This window comes from Sphaeramia orbicularis, chromosome 7 (assembly GCF_902148855.1).
Source record: "Sphaeramia orbicularis chromosome 7, fSphaOr1.1, whole genome shotgun sequence".
Taxonomy (NCBI): Eukaryota; Metazoa; Chordata; class Actinopteri; order Kurtiformes; family Apogonidae; genus Sphaeramia; species Sphaeramia orbicularis.
This window is the reverse complement of record NC_043963.1, coordinates 2,794,472-2,815,794: the sequence shown is the minus strand read 5'-3', so window position 1 is coordinate 2,815,794 and position 21,323 is coordinate 2,794,472. Positions and strand designations below refer to the sequence as shown.

The 21,323-nt window shown below is 44.0% G+C and overlaps 1 protein-coding gene across 1 annotated transcript; it reads right to left on the bottom strand.

Annotated features, from left to right (window-relative positions):
- Positions 1-398: 398 nt before the first annotated feature.
- LOC115423199 (acylamino-acid-releasing enzyme) lies at positions 399-20,962 on the bottom strand. Its single transcript, XM_030139951.1, has 21 exons — positions 20,670-20,962; positions 19,058-19,187; positions 18,774-18,849; positions 17,924-17,999; positions 17,587-17,693; positions 16,635-16,769; positions 15,563-15,654; positions 11,776-11,813; positions 11,563-11,684; positions 11,421-11,481; positions 9,654-9,748; positions 8,870-9,281; positions 8,450-8,553; positions 7,452-7,584; positions 6,397-6,477; positions 6,233-6,313; positions 6,050-6,138; positions 4,570-4,763; positions 3,552-3,654; positions 1,145-1,251; positions 399-655 (listed from the first exon to the last, which is right to left on the bottom strand). The coding sequence occupies exons 1-21, from the start codon at positions 20,785-20,787 to the stop codon at positions 556-558; spliced, it is 2,454 nt and encodes an 817-aa protein (XP_029995811.1). The 5' UTR covers positions 20,788-20,962; the 3' UTR covers positions 399-555.
- Between the last annotated feature and the right edge of the window lie 361 nt (positions 20,963-21,323).

Sequence of the window (21,323 nt, the reverse complement as noted above, 5' to 3'; positions counted from 1 at the left end):
CGTAACAAAAAAAAAAAAAAAAACTGATTTTTGAGATTTTCTTTATTAGAAATGTTGTAAAGTGGTTTAGTACATTTGGACAAATACAAAGTGTAGTAAATAAAAGGCAGTTATGAAATATATTCTGTTAATTATGTGTGTCTGTCCTTTTTGGATTTTCATCATCATTTTAATCATCCTCATGCTTTTTTAATTAGAATTACATCAGGTTTAATATTCAAATGTGTCACAGTCACATGATTTGGTGCCAATTATTGAGGACGTTTTGAACCAAAAAACTAATTCCCCATGTGTTTGTATGTATGTGTTGCCTTCACTGGTTCAGACTGGTTCCAGAACATGAGTGTGAGTGGGTTTCAGGTTCTGTGATGCGTTCAAAGACGCTCCTGTGGTGCATTCACAGACACTCCTGTGGTGGGTTCACAGACGCTCCTGTGTGTGGTGCGTTCACAGACGCTCCTGTGTGTGGTGCGTTCACAGACGCTCCTGTGTGTGGTGCGTTCACAGACGCTCCTGTGTGTGGTGCGTTCACAGACGCTCCTGTGTGTGGTGCGTTCACAGATGCTCCTGCAGCCACAGCGCTGTGTTGATGAAGCAGTCGGCCTGAGTGTCCACTCTGGACAGAGAGTGACCGTCCTCTGGAAACCACAGCAACCTGCAGACGAGGACACACTGGGGTTACGTTCAGTTTATGTTTATGTTCAGTTTAAGACAGATTTAACTGAAAAAGTCTCCTTTTTCTTCATTTTTCTCTGATTTAATATAATAACCTTTGAATTTACTTTGAGCTTTAATGAACGTCTACATGATCAAAAAATTAAAAATAGAAAAATACAGGATTTACACTGAAAAATGCAAAATAGAAGATAATATTAGAATATAGGGAAACTGAACATTTAATAAATGTTAAATATAGAGTAAACGTCCTCTGGGAACTGACACTTTCAGGGTCAAAGGGTTCAGATGGTCCTTCAGTCTGTCCGTCCCTCCACCCCTGTCCAACAGTAATGTCCTTTTCTACGGTAACGTCCTGTCCTTATGGCCTGTGGACGCCGGCTGAAGGGACTGGACCTGCTGTGTCCTTTCAGACACAGAGGACGTGTCTTCTGTCCACGTGGTTTCATGGACCTCCATCATGTCTCACCTGACGGTCGATCCTCTGCTCTTCAACGCTCGGTAAAACTCCAGACCCTGGTGAGGACTAACTCGTCTGTCTCTGCCTCCGAGCATCAGCAGGACAGCAGCTCGGACCTGCAGGAGACAGAAGAGGGGACACAAGAGAGGAGATAAGAGGGGACAGAAGAAGGGACGGAAGAAGGAGACACAAGAGAGGAGATAAGAGGGGACAGAAGAAGGGACGGAAGAAGGAGACACAAGAGAGGAGATAAGAGGGGACGGAAGAAGGGACGGAAGAAGGAGGACACAAGAGGAGATAAGAGGGGACGGAAGAAGGGACGGAAGAAGGAGACACAAGAGAGGAGATAAGAGGGGACGGAAGGAGGGATGGAAGAAGGAGACACAAGAGAGGAGATAAGAGGGGACAGAAGGAGGGACGGAAGAAGGAGACACAAGAGAGGAGATAAGAGGGGACAGAAGGACGGGACGGAAGAAGGAGACACAAGAGAGGAGATAAGAGGGACAGAAGAAGGGACGGAAGAAGGAGACACAAGAGAGGAGATAAGAGGGGACAGAAGAAGGGACGGAAGAAGGAGACACAAGAGAGGAGATAAGAGGGGACGGAAGAAGGGACGGAAGAAGGAGACACAAGAGAGGAGATAAGAGGGGACGGAAGAAGGGACGGAAGAAGGAGACACAAGAGAGGAGATAAGAGGGGAAGAAGGAGGGACGGAAGAAGGAGACACAAGAGAGGAGATAAGAGGGACGGAAGAAGGGACGGAAGAAGGAGACAAGAGAGGAGATAAGAGGGGACAGAAGAAGGGACGGAAGAAGGAGACACAAGAGAGGAGATAAGAGGGGACAGAAGAAGGGACGGAAGAAGGAGACACAAGAGAGGAGATAAGAGGGGACAGAAGGAGGGACGGAAGAAGGAGACACAAGAGAGGAGATAAGAAGGGACGGAAGAAGAGACACGAGAGGAGATAAGAGGGGACGAAGGAGGGACGGAAGAAGGAGACACAAGAGAGGAGATAAGAGGGGACGGAAGAAGGGACGGAAGAAGGAGACACAAGAGAGGAGATAAGAGGGGACGGAAGAAGGGACGGAAGAAGGAGACACAAGAGAGGAGATAAGAGGGGACAGAAGGAGGGACGGAAGAAGGAGACACAAGAAGAGGAGATAAGAGGGGACAGGAAGGAAGGGACGGAAGAAGGAGACACAAGAGAGGAGATAAGAGGGGACGAAGGAGGGACGGAAGAAGGAGACACAAGAGAGGAGATAAGAGGGACGGAAGAAGGGACGGAAGAAGGAGACACAAGGCGAGGAGATAAGAGGGGACGGAAGAAGGGACGGAAGAAGGAGACACAAGAGAGGAGATAAGAGGGGACAGAAGGAAGGGACGGAAGAAGGAGACACAAGAGAGGAGATAAGAGGGGACGGAAGAAGGGACGGAAGAAGGAGACACAAGAGAGGAGATAAGAGGGGACGGAAGAAGGGACGGAAGAAGGAGACACAAGAGAGGAGATAAGAGGGGACGGAAGAAGGGACGGAAGAAGGAGACACAAGAGAGGAGATAAGAGGGGACAGAAGAGGGACGGAAGAAGGAGACACAAGAGAGGAGATAAGAGGGGACAGAAGGAGGGACGGAAGAAGGAGACACAAGAGAGAGATAAAAAGGGACGGAAGAAGGAGACACGAGAGGAGATAAGAGGGACAGAAGGAGGGACGGAAGAAGGAGACACAAGAGAGGAGATAAGAGGGGACGGAAGAAGGGACGGAAGAAGGAGACACAAGAGAGGAGATAAGAGGGACGGAAGAAGGGACGGAAGAAGGAGACACAAGAGAGGAGATAAGAGGGGACAGAAGGAGGGACGGAAGAAGGAGACACAAGAGAGGAGATAAGAGGGGACAGAAGGAGGGACGGAAGAAGGAGACACAAGAGAGGAGATAAGAGGGGACAGAAGGAGGGACGGAAGAAGGAGACACAAGAGAGGAGATAAGAGGGGACGGAAGAAGGGACGGAAGAAGGAGACACAAGAGAGGAGATAAGAGGGGACGGAAGAAGGGACGGAAGAAGGAGACACAAGAGAGGAGATAAGAGGGGACATGAGAGGACAGAAGAGGGGACATAAAACTCTAAAAAAATGTCCTCTTCTGTTATTGACATGTGGACCATCTTTGACCAAACTGACCTGAGGACACAAACACACGTCCACGTCTCCAACCATGTGGTCATTTCTGTTCTAGTGTTTTTCATTCTTTGCATTTGTTCAGTTTTTTCACTTTCACTGCTGTTTTGACCTGAGGGGGCGGAGTTTAGTCGACACAAGTGTCACATGACTCCTCAACAGTCCGATCCAGACTCTGATGGGACAGCGCGTCATTATCAGCGTTGTGTTGTTGTTGTGTCATCGTCATGTTGTTGTGCGTCTCACCTGAGCAGCGTGTGTGATGGGTGACCGCTCCAACATGGCGCCCAGGGCGTCGGCGGTCGGCGTCCGGTCGTACGAGTACTCCAGACCCACGCTGGTGTAACGCCTGCTCGACACAAAACAAACAGTACAACAAATATGTCCATGTACACAAAATACACACTGTTGTGTGTCAGAGGTTCTCACTGATAACATACAGAACAGGTTTCAGAACCAGAACATTATGATCCATTTTAAAAACCACAGAAGTACCTATAGATTACTGATAAATGCGAATAAAACATTAATAAACTATAATAATGAATATTGTCTCTTCTTGGCAGAAAAACAGGAGTTTGTTGACTTCTTCTAAATAAACTTCTTTAGTTCCATTAAAGTCCTTATTTGAGTTTTTAACCCTTAAAGACCTGGAAATGCTTTGAAAACAACTTCCCAAGGATCTTTATCTACATTTAACTTTTCATACGTCATTTATCACCATTTATTATAATATTATCCTCTCTTTCAGCAAAAACTAGGTATTTAATTTACTGTGTAGAAGTTACTAAAGCATTAAAGTTATTTTATCAAAACAGATCAAACTGAATAAACAGTGTCTTTTTCAGTCCAATCTGTCTTTAACTGAACATAACCCCAGTGTGTCCATCCACTGTCACTGATCCAACTCCATGGGTTTAAATGGTGAATCAATACTGGAGAAGATGACAATGTTTCCATGGTAACTATGGAGCCTCTGAACGTCCAAATATGGTCATATCTGGTGACCATGAAAAGATGGAAGAACTGTATTTGACACCAATTATTGACATGGATTAATAGGATTAGTGGATCATCAGGTATTAAACAGTTTAGATCAGTAGATGGTTTAGGTTAAAGGAGGATGAAGACTTTTATCTGGGATTTATTGGATTTTATTCGAGAACAGATGGAAAGAAAAAAAAGGTCTGTGAGAAAATAAAGAAGTAAAGTCAGTGTGAATGAACTGTGTGTGTGTGTGTGTGTGTGTGTGTTGGAGTCTCACCAGTCTACGATGTCACTGGTTCCCAGTAAAGTGGCTGCGTTAATGACCGGGTTCCGGGCTGCACATGCTCTGTAGAACTCTGGGTACTGGCCAATCAGGTGACAGGACAGGAAGCCGCCGTGGGAACCTCCCAACACGGCCAAACGCTCAGGGTCAAGGGTCGAGTCGGTCTGCAGCGCAGTGAGCACAGCCCTCTGGGTAAAAAAAAACAAAAAACGTTGCAGTTTTAATGCTGATCTTCATAATTTAACACCTTTTCTTTTATAAAGTAAAACAACGCAGAACGAGTTTAATCCATTCAGTGACCGACCTCGTTCGGACATTTACTCAGTTTTTCTTTTTGCACCTTTTACATTATTTTGCGTCATTTCCTGGTTTTCTTTGCTTCATGTCCAGTGGCTTTTAGATCTTTTCATCTACTTGTTTTTTTGATGTCATTTTTATCTTACTGTATTTTTTACGAATAATTTAACACCATTAAAAACAATAACTACTAAAAAAAACACCCATTAATAACAACAAAAACCACCCAAAAATCACCAAAAAACCCCACCCAACAATCACAAAAAAACACCAAAAAAATCACCCATAAATCACCCCAAAAAACACCCAAAAACAAACCAAAAATCACAAAAAACTCTAAATCACCAAAAAGAAAAAAAAAAACACCCAACAATCAAAAAAAACCCCCCAAAATCACAAAAAACTACCCAAAAATCACCCAAAAAACACCCCAAAATAAAACAAAAATCACCAAAAAAAAAACCCCACCCAACAATCACAAAAAAACAAAATCACAAAAAACACCCAAAATTTAAAAAAAAAAATCACCCATAAATCACCCAAAAAACACCCAAAAACAAAAAAAAAAAATCACAAAAAAAAACTAATCCCCACAAAAAAAACACCCAACAATCACAAAAAAGCACCAAAAAAATCACCTAAAAACAAACCAAAAATCCCCCCAAAAACCATACAAAAATCCCTCCAAAAAAAAAAAAAAAAAAAAAAAAATACCCATAAACCCCCCAAAAACAACCAAAAACACCCAAAAAATACCCCAAAACCACCCACACAAAACATCTAAAAAACTAAAAATCAAATCACCTAAAAACAACAAAAAAAATCATCCCCCAAAAAACTAAAAACAATTTAAAAAACACCTTTTGACAGGTTTTTAAAACAGAAAAATGCAGTAAGAAAAAACAATTATAAAACCAAATAAACTGGTTTAATTGAATTATTTTCCTTAAAGTGAGTCGAGGATTATTGTCGATTATTGATAAGGAGAATGGAGTGGGCGGAGGCTGCTCTACTGAGCATGTGCGAGCTGGGCGCTGACTAGGTTAATGCCTAATATGAACCTCACTCGTATTTCAGGACAAAACTGCACAGGAGTCGTCATTCGTAAAGTGAATAACTGCTCCAGCGGTCACTGGTACCGGTTCTACAGGTTCTGCTGTACTTGAACAGACGGTACCTGCACATCTTTGACGTCCTGGGTTCCGATGCGACCAATCAGAGACAGGATGGCGTCCTGGCCGAAGCCTGTGGATCCTCTGTAGTTGACTGTGAACACCAGAACACAGAGCAGGAGGATCACAACTGACACACACCTGACACCGAAGGCTCCGACATGAACGTATGAACGGACGGTTCTGACCCATGAGCACCGCCAGGCCCAGTCTGACCAGTCCGGCCGTGGTGCTGTTCCATTCTGCAGGGAACTGGGAGTGAGGACCGCCTACAGAACCCACCAATCAGAAGCAAGACGTCAAACACAGCACACACTGGAGGGTTATTCCAGCACAAACAGGTGAGGATTACCGTGGATGAAGACCACCAGGGGGAGTCTAGCCTGAAGGGGGTTCACCGGTTTGACCAGAACCGCCCCGAAGTCCAGCCCAGCTGAGGAGACACAAACACCACATGAGGACCGGGGGTGAAGGACACATGAGCTATGGTTTATGTGGACCCATGTGGACTCACAGTTTATGTGGACCCACAGTTTATGTGGACCCATGTGGACTCACAGTTTATGTGGACCCACGGTTTATGTGGACCCACAGTTTATGGGGACCCATGTGGACTCACAATTTATGTGGACCCACGCTTTATGTGGACCCATGTGGACCCACGGTTTATGTGGACCCACTGGAGGACACAGGATCTGCTCATCTTTAACTGTGACACATGACACTGACATGAGGTTAAGGAGCGTGTTTGGATCCAGTTTTAATTCATGAATGTTCATCAATATATCAGAACATTCAGTCTGAGGACCAGGACCAGGACCAGGACCAGAGATGTGGGTTTAAACCGATACAAACAGAACTATGAGGTAGAAACACAGGAGATAAACCAGGTTATTAAACATTTACAGCAGGAGATGGTTCAGGTCAGCAGTGGATGTTTAGGTCTTTAACACTTACTTTCACCTTACATGGGGTTTTAGTGTATTTTTTTTAATATATATACTTCTTGGAACCAAATATGGTAACTTCATTGACTTTGATAAATAAAATATTTTGAAAAATGTCACAAATGTAATAAAGTCTTATGTCCTCCAATAACACACCAAGGGTTAATACTTAACACTAAAGCAGGATTTGATCTGTTTTCTCCATGAAAATCAGTTTAGCTCCTCTACAGCAGCCACACTAGATACATTTAAGGGCCTTTACAGGTAGATTTAAGGGCCTTTACAGGTAGGTTTAATAGTCTTCACGGGTAGATTTAAGGGCCTTTACAGGTAGATTTAAGGGCTTTTACAGGTAGGATTTAAGGGCCTTTACAGGTAGATTTAAGGGCCTTTATAGGTAGATTTAAGGGGCCTTTAGTGGCTGTGCGTCCTCTTAAACCCAGCCTGTGTGGTTTCTTACAGTACTGTGTGTTTTCTTCTTCTGCTGAAGGTCTGATGTCCAGAATGGTCCAGCTGAAATCAAAGGTGACCACCGGGTCCTGCAGAGTCCGCCACGCCACGGCCTCGCCCACCGACGGAAGGAAACCCACCCTCTGAACACACACACACACACACACACACACACACGTTAGAAGACAATAGACAGAAAAAAAAGAAACAAAAACATAAACTTATAATAGGCAGAAAACGTTAAAAAAAGACAAAAGACAAAACCAAACAACGAAAGTACCTTGGAGTCCTAAAAACACCCTCACATCATTTTACATTAAAAAAAAAAAAACAGATAAAAGTTTGTATTTGTCATATTTCTATTTTATTCTGTTCTTATTTTCCTGGGTCTGATCCACTTTAGATCATGTTGGTCTGAATGTGAAACCTGAAATCACATGATTATTAATACGTTCCATATAATTTTTCCATTTCACACATTCATCCTCTGGCCCGGACTGGACCCTATGGTGTCCGGTTTTGGTTCATGAACCGTATGTTTGACACCGGTGTCATGTGACTGTCCCTATCAGTATTCAGTTTGACTCCATCCATATTTAATTCTAATTCATTGGTATTTAATGACTAAAAAAATGGTTAAAATCTACTCCAACCTGTGAACACCTGTGATGTCTGCTCAGCATTTCATTTCCATCTCAGTAGTTCTTCTTCTTGGCAGTTTTCTATTGTGTTTATAGCATTAATAGTATATTATATGACGTACTTTTGTATATAGTCATGTGTCGTATACACTGTTTTGTCTTGTTTGTATGCTTAGTCTGTTTTTAAATGTTGAGGACTACGGATGGAAAACAGCTCCCAGCTAAATCCGGCATATTTACACAAAGTAATGTTTTTATTTGTACTGAGTGTTCATTTAATATGTACTGTCCTCATCAAATAAACAAACAAATAAAATAACTCATCAGTTCTAATTCTAATCAGCTGATTGAATGGATCGGTTCTGACCAGGGTGGGTGGGGTGTTGGGGCTGGAGCAGCAGACCACCATCAGGTCGTCCTGGACCGTTAACAGTTTCCAGCTGCCGTAAACCTTCACAGGATCAGGAAAATCTGCAGAAGGGACACAGGTCATAAAAAAATAGGAAAAAATAAAAACAGATTCTATCATTATTAATATTTACACCGACCCCAAACAGAAGGAAACGTACACTGAGTATCAAACACAGACAGAGGTTTTATGAACAACATCACATTCCCTCTGGTTTATTACCTTTAATCATTTACTTATGAGTTTATAATGAGTGTAATTATGTATTTTAGAGTTTGTTTAGACAGTGTCAGGTTTTATACAGAGAATTAGTGTTGATCTGTGGTGTGAAATTATACAGAAACTGTAGATGTTTAGTACGATTTCAGTCTTCTGTACCTTCCAGTGTTCGCTTATGCTCCTGGTGATGAAGATGAGGAGGAGGAAGAGGAGGAGGACAAGGAGGAGGAGGAGGAAGGTGAGTGTCAGAGGGAAAGGAGGGAAGTGGAGGAGGAGGAGAAAAAGGGGGAGGAGGAGGAGGAAGAGGAGACGGGAGAGGACAGGAGGGCCAGCAGGAAGGAGGAGGAGGAGGAGGAGGAGGAGAAAAAGGAGGAGGAGGAGGAAGAGGAGATTGGGGAGAAGGAGGAGGAGGGAAAAGAAGGGAAGAAGATGAAGACAGACAGGAAGGAGGAGGAGAAGAAGGAGAAGAAGAAGGAGGAGGAGGAGGAGGAGGAGGAGGAGGTGAGGATGAACTCTTACTATCAAAGAGGGAGGAGATTTTCTTTGTTCGTCGGTCGACCATGAAAAGCTCCTGAGAGGAAGAGGAGGAGACGATAAGAGGAAGATGAAAAAAGAACAAGTAGAGTTTGACCCAAAAAAGGCAGAAATGTTACAAAAACCTGGAAAAAAAAAGCAACAAAATTCCACAGAAACGATCATAAATATTCCAAACACATGTCATGTCATTGACTGTGAAGGAGGACAGGAGCTGTTTAAAGGGACGTGTCGCCTCCTGGTGGTGGGTTACAGTACAGGCCATAAGCCCCGCCCCCTCAGTTCTAGTAAATGAACTAAAACCATTAACTGAACTTTATTTATAAAGCACTTTAAGAACAAACACTGATGAAAAAACCCATGAAAAACATATTCAGTGGTAGAAAACAGAACAGGTTGTGTTGGTTACCTTCCAGTTCCTGCAGGCGCTGCTGAACACAATTCTATGAGCGTCTGTAGACCAACAGCAGGACGGCAGCGCTTCATACACACCTGCGAAGCCACCTGAAACAAACACACACACACACACACACACGAGTTATTGTTTTTTCACAATTTGTTTTCCATCAGAATTCAAAAGTTGTTCATTTGTGTCAGATTTTTTAACCCATAAAGACCCAAACATACACTGTCGTTCAAAACCATCTATTAATCCAAACTGTTTAATCCACTAATCCGATCGATCCATGTCAGTAATTGGTGTAAAACACAGTTCTTCATCATTTCATGGTCATCAGATATGACCCATTTGGACGTTCAGAGGCTCTGCAGTTACCATGGAAACATCGTCATCTTCTACAACACTAATTCACCAGTAAAACCCATGGAGTTGGATCAGTGACAGTGGATGGACACACTGGGGTTACATAGTTTAAATAATAAATTAAATTAACAAAAACAAGGAAAAAAATCTTTCCAAAAAAAATAAAAAAAAAGAATGAAACTAGAAAAGCACTCAGAGCGCAGACCTCTGCCGAGGCAGATCAGTGGGCCCCTGTGGCCCCCCCACCCCCGATCACCACCAAAATTTAATAATCTGTTCCTTGTGCCAGTATCAACATTTCCTGAAATTTTCATCCAAATCCATCCATAACTTTTTGAGTTATCTTGCACACAGACAGACAAACAGACAGACAAACCAACACCGGCAAAAACATAACCTCCTTGGCGGAGGTAATAAAAAATTTACAAAAATAAGAAGCAAAATGAAAAAAATACACCACAAACTGAATGAAGTTGAAGAAAAAAAAATAAACCCATGGAGTTGGATCAATGACAGTGGATGGACACACTGGAGTTATGTTCAATTAATGAGAGATTTTGCTGAAAAAGTCACTTTTTCTTCAGTTTTCTCTGTTTCTGATATAAAAACCATGAACTTTAATCTGGACTTCTATGAACATCTACATGATCAGTAAATTAAATATAGAAAATACATGATTTACACTAAAAAAATGCATAACACAGCAGGTAATATTAGAAATAAATGGTGATAAATCACTTAAAAAAAAGTTAAATATAGAGAAAAAAATATTTTGGAACTGCTACAAAAGTCACACTGGGTCTTTATGGGTGAAATTCTGATCCATCCACTAAAAAACCATCCCATAATAAACAGTGTTAAATTCCTACACTAACACCCTTCTACCAAGTGAGTACAAAATACACACTGACACGTTTAACATTTCACCTAGAACCAAAAATAATAATAATATGAACTAATGTTGGTGTAAATCACTGACAGATGACAAGATGGAAAAAAAACAACAAAAACAAACAAACAAACATATATATATATATATATATATATATATATATATATATATATATGTTTGTTTGTTTGTTTTTGTTGTTTATATATATATATATATATATATATATATATATTTAAAATTTATATGTAAAATATTGGGGGGGGACTTTTTTGTGTTTTTTGCATCAAAAATATGGTTTGTTTACATTAAAAACATGTCATTTAAAGGGTTAAAAACTATGACAGTTAATGAGTATTTGATATTTTTGTTTATGGTTCAAGTTGATGAAATAAAAAAATGTTTATTAAGTTAAAAATAAACTGCATTAAATTTCGTTTACATCACAGCTGCACAGATGACACACTTTAGGTGATGAAAGGACGTCTGTGACACCAGAGGGTTAATAAAACTGAACATCTCACCATCCTGTGGTCTGTGGACCACGTCCACCAGAGTGGACAACGTCCCAGTCTGCAGATCCATCTGAGAAGGACACAAACCAGAGACGTGTTACCGTTGGACGATGAGACGTGTGCTACCGTTGGACAGTGGGACATGTGTTACCTGTTGGATGCTGAGACACTGGTTGTGAGGTCCAAACACTCGACCCTGGAGGAAGACCAACGTGGATCCGTCTGGACTCAAGCGTGGACACGACACCGCCACGTTGTCCCCCGACAGACGCTCTGATTGGACGAGGACGGACAGACAGTGGTCACATGACCAGAGCAGAGCCAGTGTGGTTTAGTATAAGTTAATGTACAGGTTCATTCTCACCGCAGTGTCCGTCCAAGTGGAGCTGGAACAACGAAGACCTGGAGGACAGACGCAACAACAGCACATTCAAAGGGTCAAACACAGCAGGAATACGAAGATGGACACAGGAGGGTGTCCCAGTCTGAGGACACAGGAGGGTGTCCCAGTCTGAGGACAGAGGAGGGTGTCCCAGTCTGAGGACAGAAGAGGGACGTCCCAGTCTGAGGACAGAAGAGGGACGTCCCAGTCTGAGGACACAGGAGGGTGTCCCAGTCTGAGGACAGAAGAGGGACGTCCCAGTCTGAGGACAGAAGAGGGTGTCCCAGTCTGAGGACACAGGAGGGTGTCCCAGTCTGAGGACAGAGGAGGGACGTCCCAGTCTGAGGACAGAGGAGGGACGTCCCAGTCTGAGGACAGAAGAGGGACGTCCCAGTCTGAGGACACAGGAGGGACGTCCCAGTCTGAGGACAGAAGAGGGACGTCCCAGTCTGAGGACAGAAGAGGGTGTCCCAGTCTGAGGACACAGGAGGGTGTCCCAGTCTGAGGACAGAAGAGGGTGTCCCAGTCTGAGGACAGAAGAGGGTGTCCCAGTCTGAGGACAGAAGAGGGTGTCCCAGTCTGAGGACACAGGAGGGTGTCCCAGTCTGAGGACAGAAGAGGGACGTCCCAGTCTGAGGACAGAAGAGGGTGTCCCAGTCTGAGGACACAGGAGGGTGTCCCAGTCTGAGGACAGAAGAGGGTGTCCCAGTCTGAGGACACAGGAGGGACGTCCCAGTCTGAGGACAGAAGAGGGACGTCCCAGTCTGAGGACACAGGAGGGACGTCCCAGTCTGAGGACAGAAGAGGGACGTCCCAGTCTGAGGACAGAAGAGGGTGTCCCAGTCTGAGGACACAGGAGGGTGTCCCAGTCTGAGGACAGAAGAGGGTGTCCCAGTCTGAGGACAGAAGAGGGTGTCCCAGTCTGAGGACAGAAGAGGGTGTCCCAGTCTGAGGACACAGGAGGGTGTCCCAGTCTGAGGACAGAAGAGGGACGTCCCAGTCTGAGGACAGAAGAGGGACGTCCCAGTCTGAGGACAGAAGAGGGTGTCCCAGTCTGAGGACACAGGAGGGTGTCCCAGTCTGAGGACAGAAGAGGGTGTCCCAGTCTGAGGACAGAAGAGGGTGTCCCAGTCTGAGGACACAGGAGGGACGTCCCAGTCTGAGGACAGAAGAGGGTGTCCCAGTCTGAGGACACAGGAGGGACGTCCCAGTCTGAGGACAGAAGAGGGACGTCCCAGTCTGAGGACACAGGAGGGACGTCCCAGTCTGAGGACAGAGGAGGGTGTCCCAGTCTGAGGACACAGGAGGGACGTCCCAGTCTGAGGACAGAAGAGGGACGTCCCAGTCTGAGGACAGAAGAGGGACGTCCCAGTCTGAGGACAGAAGAGGGACGTCCCAGTCTGAGGACAGAAGAGGGTGTCCCAGTCTGAGGACACAGGAGGGACGTCCCAGTCTGAGGACAGAAGAGGGACGTCCCAGTCTGAGGACACAGGAGGGACGTCCCAGTCTGAGGACAGAAGAGGGACGTCCCAGTCTGAGGACAGAAGAGGGACGTCCCAGTCTGAGGACACAGGAGGGACGTCCCAGTCTGAGGACAGAAGAGGGACGTCCCAGTCTGAGGACACAGGAGGGACGTCCCAGTCTGAGGACAGAAGAGGGACGTCCCAGTCTGAGGACACAGGAGGGACGTCCCAGTCTGAGGACAGAAGAGGGATGTCCCAGTCTGAGGACAGAAGTGGGACGTCCCAGTCTGAGGACAGAAGTGGGACGTCCCAGTCTGAGGACACAGGAGGGTGTCCCAGTCTGAGGACAGAGGAGGGTGTCCCAGTCTGAGGACACAGGAGGGTGTCCCAGTCTGAGGACACAGGAGGGATGTCCCAGTCTGAGGACACAGGAGGGACGTCCCAGTCTGAGGACAGAAGAGGGATGTCCCAGTCTGAGGAAAAAAAAGTGGGACGTCCCAGTCTGAGGACAGAAGTGGGACGTCCCAGTCTGAGGACAGAAGAGGGACGTCCCAGTCTGAGGACAGAAGAGGGATGTCCCAGTCTGAGGACACAGGAGGGACGTCCCAGTCTGAGGACAGAAGAGGGACGTCCCAGTCTGAGGACACAGGAGGGTGTCCCAGTCTGAGGACACAGGAGGGTGTCCCAGTCTGAGGACACAGGAGGGACGTCCCAGTCTGAGGACAGAAGAGGGACGTCCCAGTCTGAGGACACAGGAGGGACGTCCCAGTCTGAGGACAGAAGAGGGATGTCCCAGTCTGAGGAAAAAAAAGTGGGACGTCCCAGTCTGAGGACAGAAGTGGGACGTCCCAGTCTGAGGACAGAAGTGGGACGTCCCAGTCTGAGGACAGAAGAGGGACGTCCCAGTCTGAGGACAGAAGAGGGACGTCCCAGTCTGAGGACAGAAGAGGGACGTCCCAGTCTGAGGACAGAAGTGGGACGTCCCAGTCTGAGGACAGAAGAGGGACGTCCCAGTCTGAGGACAGAGGAGCAGCTGTTGGACATCTTTTCGCTTTGTTCATTTTGTTATTTAGTTGATTTTGCTGCAGATCGTATTAGTTTTTTATTATTTTTGGTAATTTTATTGTATATTTTGGTCAATTTTAGCTTTTTTTTGTTCGTTTTTGTTCATTTTGTTCAGCGTGTTGATTTAGTTGAGTTTGTTGCATACTGTGTTTTTTTTTATTCTTTTTGGTAATTTTATTGTATATTTTGGTAAATTTTTGGTAATTTTTTTGTTTGTTTCATTCATTTTGTTCAGCATGTTGATTTTGTTGAGTATCGTAGTAGTTTTTTATTATTTTTGGTAATTTTATTGTATATTTTGGTAAATTTTTGGTCGTTTTTGTTAGGTTTTTTTTTTTTTTCATTTTGCTCATTGTGTTATTGATTTGGTCAATTTTGTTGCGGATTGTGTTCATTTTTCATTATTTTTCATAATTTTATTGGATATTTTCGGTCAATTTTTGGTCATTTATTGGTTCATTTTTGTTCATTTTGTTCAGCATGTTGATTTTGTTGCAGATTGTGTTCTTTTTTTGTTATTTTTGGTCATTTTATTCCATATTTTGATCACTTTTTGGTAAATTTTTGTTTATTTTTTGTTCATTTTAGTCAATGTGTTGATGATTTAGTTAATTTTGTTGTGTATGATGTTATTTATTATTTTTGGTAATTTTATTGTATATATTGGTCAATTTTTGGTCCTTTTTTTTGTTCGTTTTTGTTAATTTTGTTCAGTATGTTCATGATCTAGTTGATTTTGTTGCGGATCTTGTTCTTTTTTAAATTATTTTTGGTGATTTTATTGTATATTTTGTTCAGTTTTTGTTAATTTTGGTTCGTTGTGTTGGTAATTGAGTCCAATGTCTGAACTCTCATATTCTTTCTTATTCATTTTGTTGGTTTTTGCTCTGTATATAGTAATAGTATATGTTGGGTTTTGCTCTGTATATAGTAATAGTATATGTTGGGTTTTGGTCTGTATATAGTAATAGTATATGTTGGGTTTTGGTCTGTATATAGTAATAGTATATGTTGGGTTTTGGTCTGTATATAGTAATAGTATATGTTGGGTTTTGGTCTGTATATAGTAATAGTATATGTTGGGTTTTGGTGAGTTTTGGTTCATCCGTTCATACACTGTTTGTATTTGCTGCTTCTAAAATGTCCCCGTGGTGGGACATAAAGTCTGGTCTGGTCTTTTGTCTGTTGGTTTTGTGGACAGTCTAAACCTTCCTATTCACTGGAATAATCAGATCTTTTACCTCCTGTTGGAGCAGAACTTCAGTCCCAGTCTGAAGGGTTCATGGTACCACCCGATGAAAAACAGCCCCTGACCTCCAGGAGCCCACAGAGCCTGAAAACACACACACACACACACACACACACACACACACACACACACACACACACACACACACACACACACACACAAAAACACTCCATTGTGTCTTCACTAGTGTTTGTGAACTAGCTGTACAGATGCTAACAGTTCTTTAAAAACACCCAGGAAGCTTCCTGCTGTTTTGGATATTTACTGAATGACTGTAAAACTGTACACACAAAAACAAAATGTATGTTAAAATCATGTATACTTTCATTTTTTTGAGCAAAAAAATGTGTCGAACATTAAAACACAATCTATCATTGATTTGTATATGTCAATCATACACAACTTATCATTTATTATGCTATGTAGGTATTTTAAAGCTGAATTTTAGACGTATATTTTACTTTATTTTTTAAATTAGCCTTAGATTTTAGTTGATTTTAATGTATTCATTTATTTATTTGTTATTTATTCTATATTGCTATGGCTAATACAGGTCCTCAGTAACTAGTTTCGTTCTTTCTCTGTGATGGAATGATAAAGAAACTCCTTTGAATCCTTATAGTGAGCTACAGATCCAAAATACAAAAAAAACAAAAAAAAACAAAAAAAACAAACAAACAAAAAAAACATCAGTTAATGATAGCGATTAGCACGATGCTAAAATACATGGAAAATCCCATATGTATGCTAACGCTATTAGCGTCTTTCGTTAATGCACAAAAATAAAGGTATTAAGCAACACAAGGAGCCTCAACTGACTAAATACAGTGATTTAACATCTTAATATATATCAATACTTACAGACAGATGTGTTTGTAGGGACAAAAAACAGGTAACTGGTCTTTAACTGTAAGCTAACTGACAAACATCTGTAGCAGTTGAACAACTACGGCAGCTCTGAACGGACAAAACACACAAACTCCAACTGAAGTATCTGTGTCCACCAGGGGCAGCACACACCGCATTACCCACAATCCACTGCAGCTGAACCCACGTGTCCTCACCTGTCCCGGTGAGACGTCAGGAGGGACGCCCTGCAGGACGCTGACGTCACCGCTGTGCAGATCCACCACGCAGAGGACAGGAAGGCTGTGATTGGACAGAGCTTCACCCCAGTCCTCACAATACACACTACGGTCCTGTTGAACCAAAACACACACACATGAACACACACCTGGACACACACATGAACACACCTGGACACACACCTAGACACACACCTGGACACACACCTGGACACACACACCTGAACACACCTGGACACACACACCTGGACACACACACATGAACACACCTGGACACACACCTGGACACACACACCTGGACACACACCTGGACACACACACATGAACACACCTGGACACACACCTGGACACACACCTGAACACACCTGGACACACACACCTGGACACACATCTGGACACACACACATGAACACACACCTGGACACACACCTAGACACACACCTGGACACACACCTGGACACACACCTGGACACACACCTGGACACACCTGGACACACACCTGGACACACACCTGAACACACCTGGACACACACACCTGGACACACACACCTGGACACACACACATGAACACACACCTGGACACACACCTAGACACACACCTAGACACACACCTGGACACACACCTGGACACACACCTGGACACACACACCTGAACACACCTGGACACACACACCTGGACACACATCTGGACACACACACATGAACACACACCTGGACACACACACCTGGACACACATCTGGACACACACACATGAACACACACCTGGACACACACACCTGGACACACCTGGACACACACACATGAACACACACCTGGACACACACACCTGAACACACCTGGACACACACACCTGGACACACATCTGGACACACACACATGAACACACACCTGGACACACACACCTGAACACACACCTGGTTCAGTTCATACCTTCCCAGATGCAGATTCACCGTCAGGTCCTGATGACACGTTCTTCTTCTCTGCGACGTACAGCAGTTTGTTCTCACAGTCCGACCACGACAGACAACCAAACTGAGCTACACACACACACACACACACACACACACACACACACACACACACACACAATATGTTAAACACACAGATCTGACCCCGGTTCACTCTGGGTTTATTTATTCTGGGTCAGAAAATGAAATGAAGGTCCAGGGTCCAGGAGGACCGACAGAGGACCGACAGGACAGCTGAACCCTGGGGTCAAAGGTCAGATGTCCTCATGGACTGGACCTGTGTGTGTTTGTCCACTCACCGTCGTCATAGACTCGTCCATGTTTGTTGAGGACGCTGAGGTCCACACACCTCCTGAGGCCGTGGTCGTCCCAGACCTGAACCAGAACCAAACATGAGTCCACTACGTCCTAGACCTGAACCAGAACCAAACATGAGTCCACTACGTCCCAGACCTGAACCAGAACCAAACATGAGTCCACTACGTCCCAGACCTGAACCAGAACCAAACATGAGTCCACTACGTCCCAGACCTGAACCAGAACCAAACATGAGTCCACTACGTCCTAGACCTGAACCAGAACCAAACATGAGTCCACTACGTCCCAGACCTGAACCAGAACCAAACATGAGTCCACTACGTCCCAGACCTGCACCAGAACCAAACATGAGTCCACTACGTCCCAGACCTGAACCAGAACCAAACATGAGTCCACTACGTCCCAGACCTGAACCAGAACCAAACATGAGTCCACTACGTCCCAGACCTGAACCAGAACCAAACATGAGTCCACTACGTCCTAGACCTGAACCAGAACCAAACATGAGTCCACTACGTCCTAGACCTGAACCAGAACCAAACATGAGTCCACTACGTCCCAGACCTGAACCAGAACCAAACATGAGTCCACTACGTCCCAGACCTGAACCAGAACCAAACATGAGTCCACTACGTCCCAGACCTGAACCAGAACCAAACATGAGTCCACTACGTCCCAGACCTGAACCAGAACCAAACATGAGTCCACTACGTCCCAGACCTGAACCAGAACCAAACATGAGTCCACTACGTCCCAGACCTGAACCAGAACCAAACATGAGTCCACTACGTCCCAGACCTCCAACATCCATGTGCCGTCTGCGTCTCTCACCTCCAGGAGCTGATGACCGCCCGTTTCCCTGACAACCGCCTTCAGGCCTCGGAGAGGAGAGACCCGCTTTAGTAACCTGAGGGGGGAGAGAGAGAGAGAGAGGGAGAGAAAGGGGGGGTCACACCTTTAAATTCATCCTAAACTTCTTCATACTCAGTGCAGAACATGTAAGAACATGTTAGTGTAGTTGTGTTCTTGCTGTTGTGTGGTTGTGGCTGTTGTAGTTGTAGTGTAGTTTTTTTTGTGTAGTTGTTGTTGTGTAGTTGTTGTGTAGTGGTACTGACTCTCCGGACCCGGGGACAGCTGGTCCTGGGGGGAGGACGGTCCTGATGCTGTGGTCCTCCTCTGTGATCACAGTCCACTGCTGGGAGAAGGTGAGTCTGGATCCTCGGACCAGGTCTGTCTGGGTCCAGTCTGCACCGACACAAGGTTCACATCAGTACTGACACTGTTCTGCTACAGGGTCTGTTCCAGGGTCTGTTCCAGGGTCTGTTCCAGGGTCTGTTCCAGGGTCTGTTCCAGGGTCTGTTCCAGGTTCTGCTGTGGAACTGGAGCCTGTGGTACCAGCCTTCACAGTCAGACTGGACTGCACACATTATTACTGAAATATTTCATCAACTTCAACCATAAACAAAAACACCAAATACTCAATAACTGTCATATTTAAACCCTTTAAATGACAGGTTTAAAATGAAAAAAACATATTTTTGATTCAAATACCCCGTTTTTTTTATTTTTCAATATTCTGCACAAAATACAATTAGTTATTTTTTATTTGTTCCTCCTGTCATCTGTCAGTAACACCAACACTGGTTCATATTATTATTATTTTTGGTTCTCGGTCAAATGTTAAATGTGTCAGTGTGTATTTTGTACTCACTGGGTAGAAGGCTGTTAGTGTAGGAATTTAACACTGTTTATTATGGGATGGTTTTAGTGGATGGATCAGAATTTAAACACACTGGAAAAAAATCTACATGTTCCAAAGTGTGTTTGTCTCATTTCTGATCCAAATATCTGATCACACTGAAAAGCAGACAGAATCAGCTACAGAGGAACTGTTCAGTGAGATAGAAGAACTGATTTATAGGCGATAGAGCTGGAAAATAATTTACACTTGTTCCACTGGCACATTTTGTGCTTGAATTAAGCAAAAAAAAAAAAAAAAAAAATCTCAAATTAAGTAAAAAAAAATGTTGAATTAAGCAAAAAACCTTGAATTAAGCAAAAAAAAAAATCTCAAATTAGCAAAAAAAATGTTGAATTAAGCAAAGAAAAAAAAATCTTGAATTAAGAAAAAAAAAAAAAGTTTAATTAAGCAAAAAATCTTGAATTAAGCAAAAAATTTAAATCTTGAAATAAGTAAAAAAAAAAAATCCTGAATTAAGCAACAACAACAACAAAAAAATCTTGAATTAAGCAAAAAAAAAAAAAAAAAAAAAAAAAATCTCACTGAACAGTTCCTCTTTCGGTGATGGTCTGATTTTCTTTGTGATCAGATACTTGGATCAGAAATGAGACAAACACATTTGGTCAGATTCAGAGTTTTGCAGCAAAATCAGACACAAATGAACAACTGTTGAATTCAAACCTAAAACAAACTGTGAATAAAATAATGTGACTTTATAAACCTGCACAGTGAGTGGAACCTGTTCAGTTTGGATCTGTTTACACATGACAGGGTTCAGAGGGTCCAGGTCCTGCAGGTCCTGCAGGTCCTGCAGGTCCATCTGTTCACCTCAGTGTCTGGTTCAGGTTGAGTAGGACTATGTGTCTGTGGTCCTGGTCCAGGTCCAGGTCCTGGTCCTGGTCCTGGTCCAGGTCCAGGTCCTGGTCCTGGTCCTGGTCCAGGTCCTGGTCCAGGTCCTGGTCCTGGTCCTAGTCCTGGTCTCTCACCTGTGCTCACCCTGTAGATCCGGTCCTCCACAGTCCGCTCCTGTCGCACATGCGCAGACACCGGCGCAGGCAGTCCGCTGACCCGGCTGTAGACTCCGGAGACCAGCCTGGGATCCATGTGGACCACTGGCACGGCACGGCCCGGCACGGGTTAGTCCGACCTCAGACACCAACAGGACTAAAGAGCCCTGAAACCATCCACCTGGACCCGGAACCTGCAGGACTCACCGCTCAGACCTGGACCCGAACGGACCAGGTTCAACGTGGGACCGGGACCAGACCTCCATGTTGGACCACCATTGGACTGAACCACTAGTGGACTGGACCACTGAGAGTCCTGATGGGGGGGTGTAGTACCAGGGTGTGTCCACAGGGGGCAGCAGAGGACCACGGACCTGTTAGACCAGGATTTACAAGAGTCTGGTTTAGTTTGAGCCATAAAATAAAATAAAATAAAATAAAATCTCACCTGTGTCACAGACGTTGTGTCGGATAGGATCATTATTAATTATTCATCATTTATTGTTCATAAATGTGGACAGTTTTAGAAATAATGTGTGTTTTTAGTACAATTTCAATGTCTCTTTTTCAATATTTATCTTTCTGAGGTTGTTTTTGTCCAGTTTATATTCACTTTTTACTGAGAAAAATTCC

Coding starts and splice junctions, on each gene's coding strand:
- LOC115423199 (XM_030139951.1), bottom strand. CDS start 20,787: ATGGATCCCAGGCTGGTCTCCGGAGTCTACAGCCGGGTCAGCGGACTG. Junction 1,252..3,551: donor CCATCACACACGCTGCTCAG/GTGAGACGCACA, acceptor TGTCTCCTGCAG/GTCCGAGCTGCTGTCCTGCT. Junction 656..1,144: donor AGCAGAGGATCGACCGTCAG/GTGAGACATGAT, acceptor CCTCGTCTGCAG/GTTGCTGTGGTTTCCAGAGG.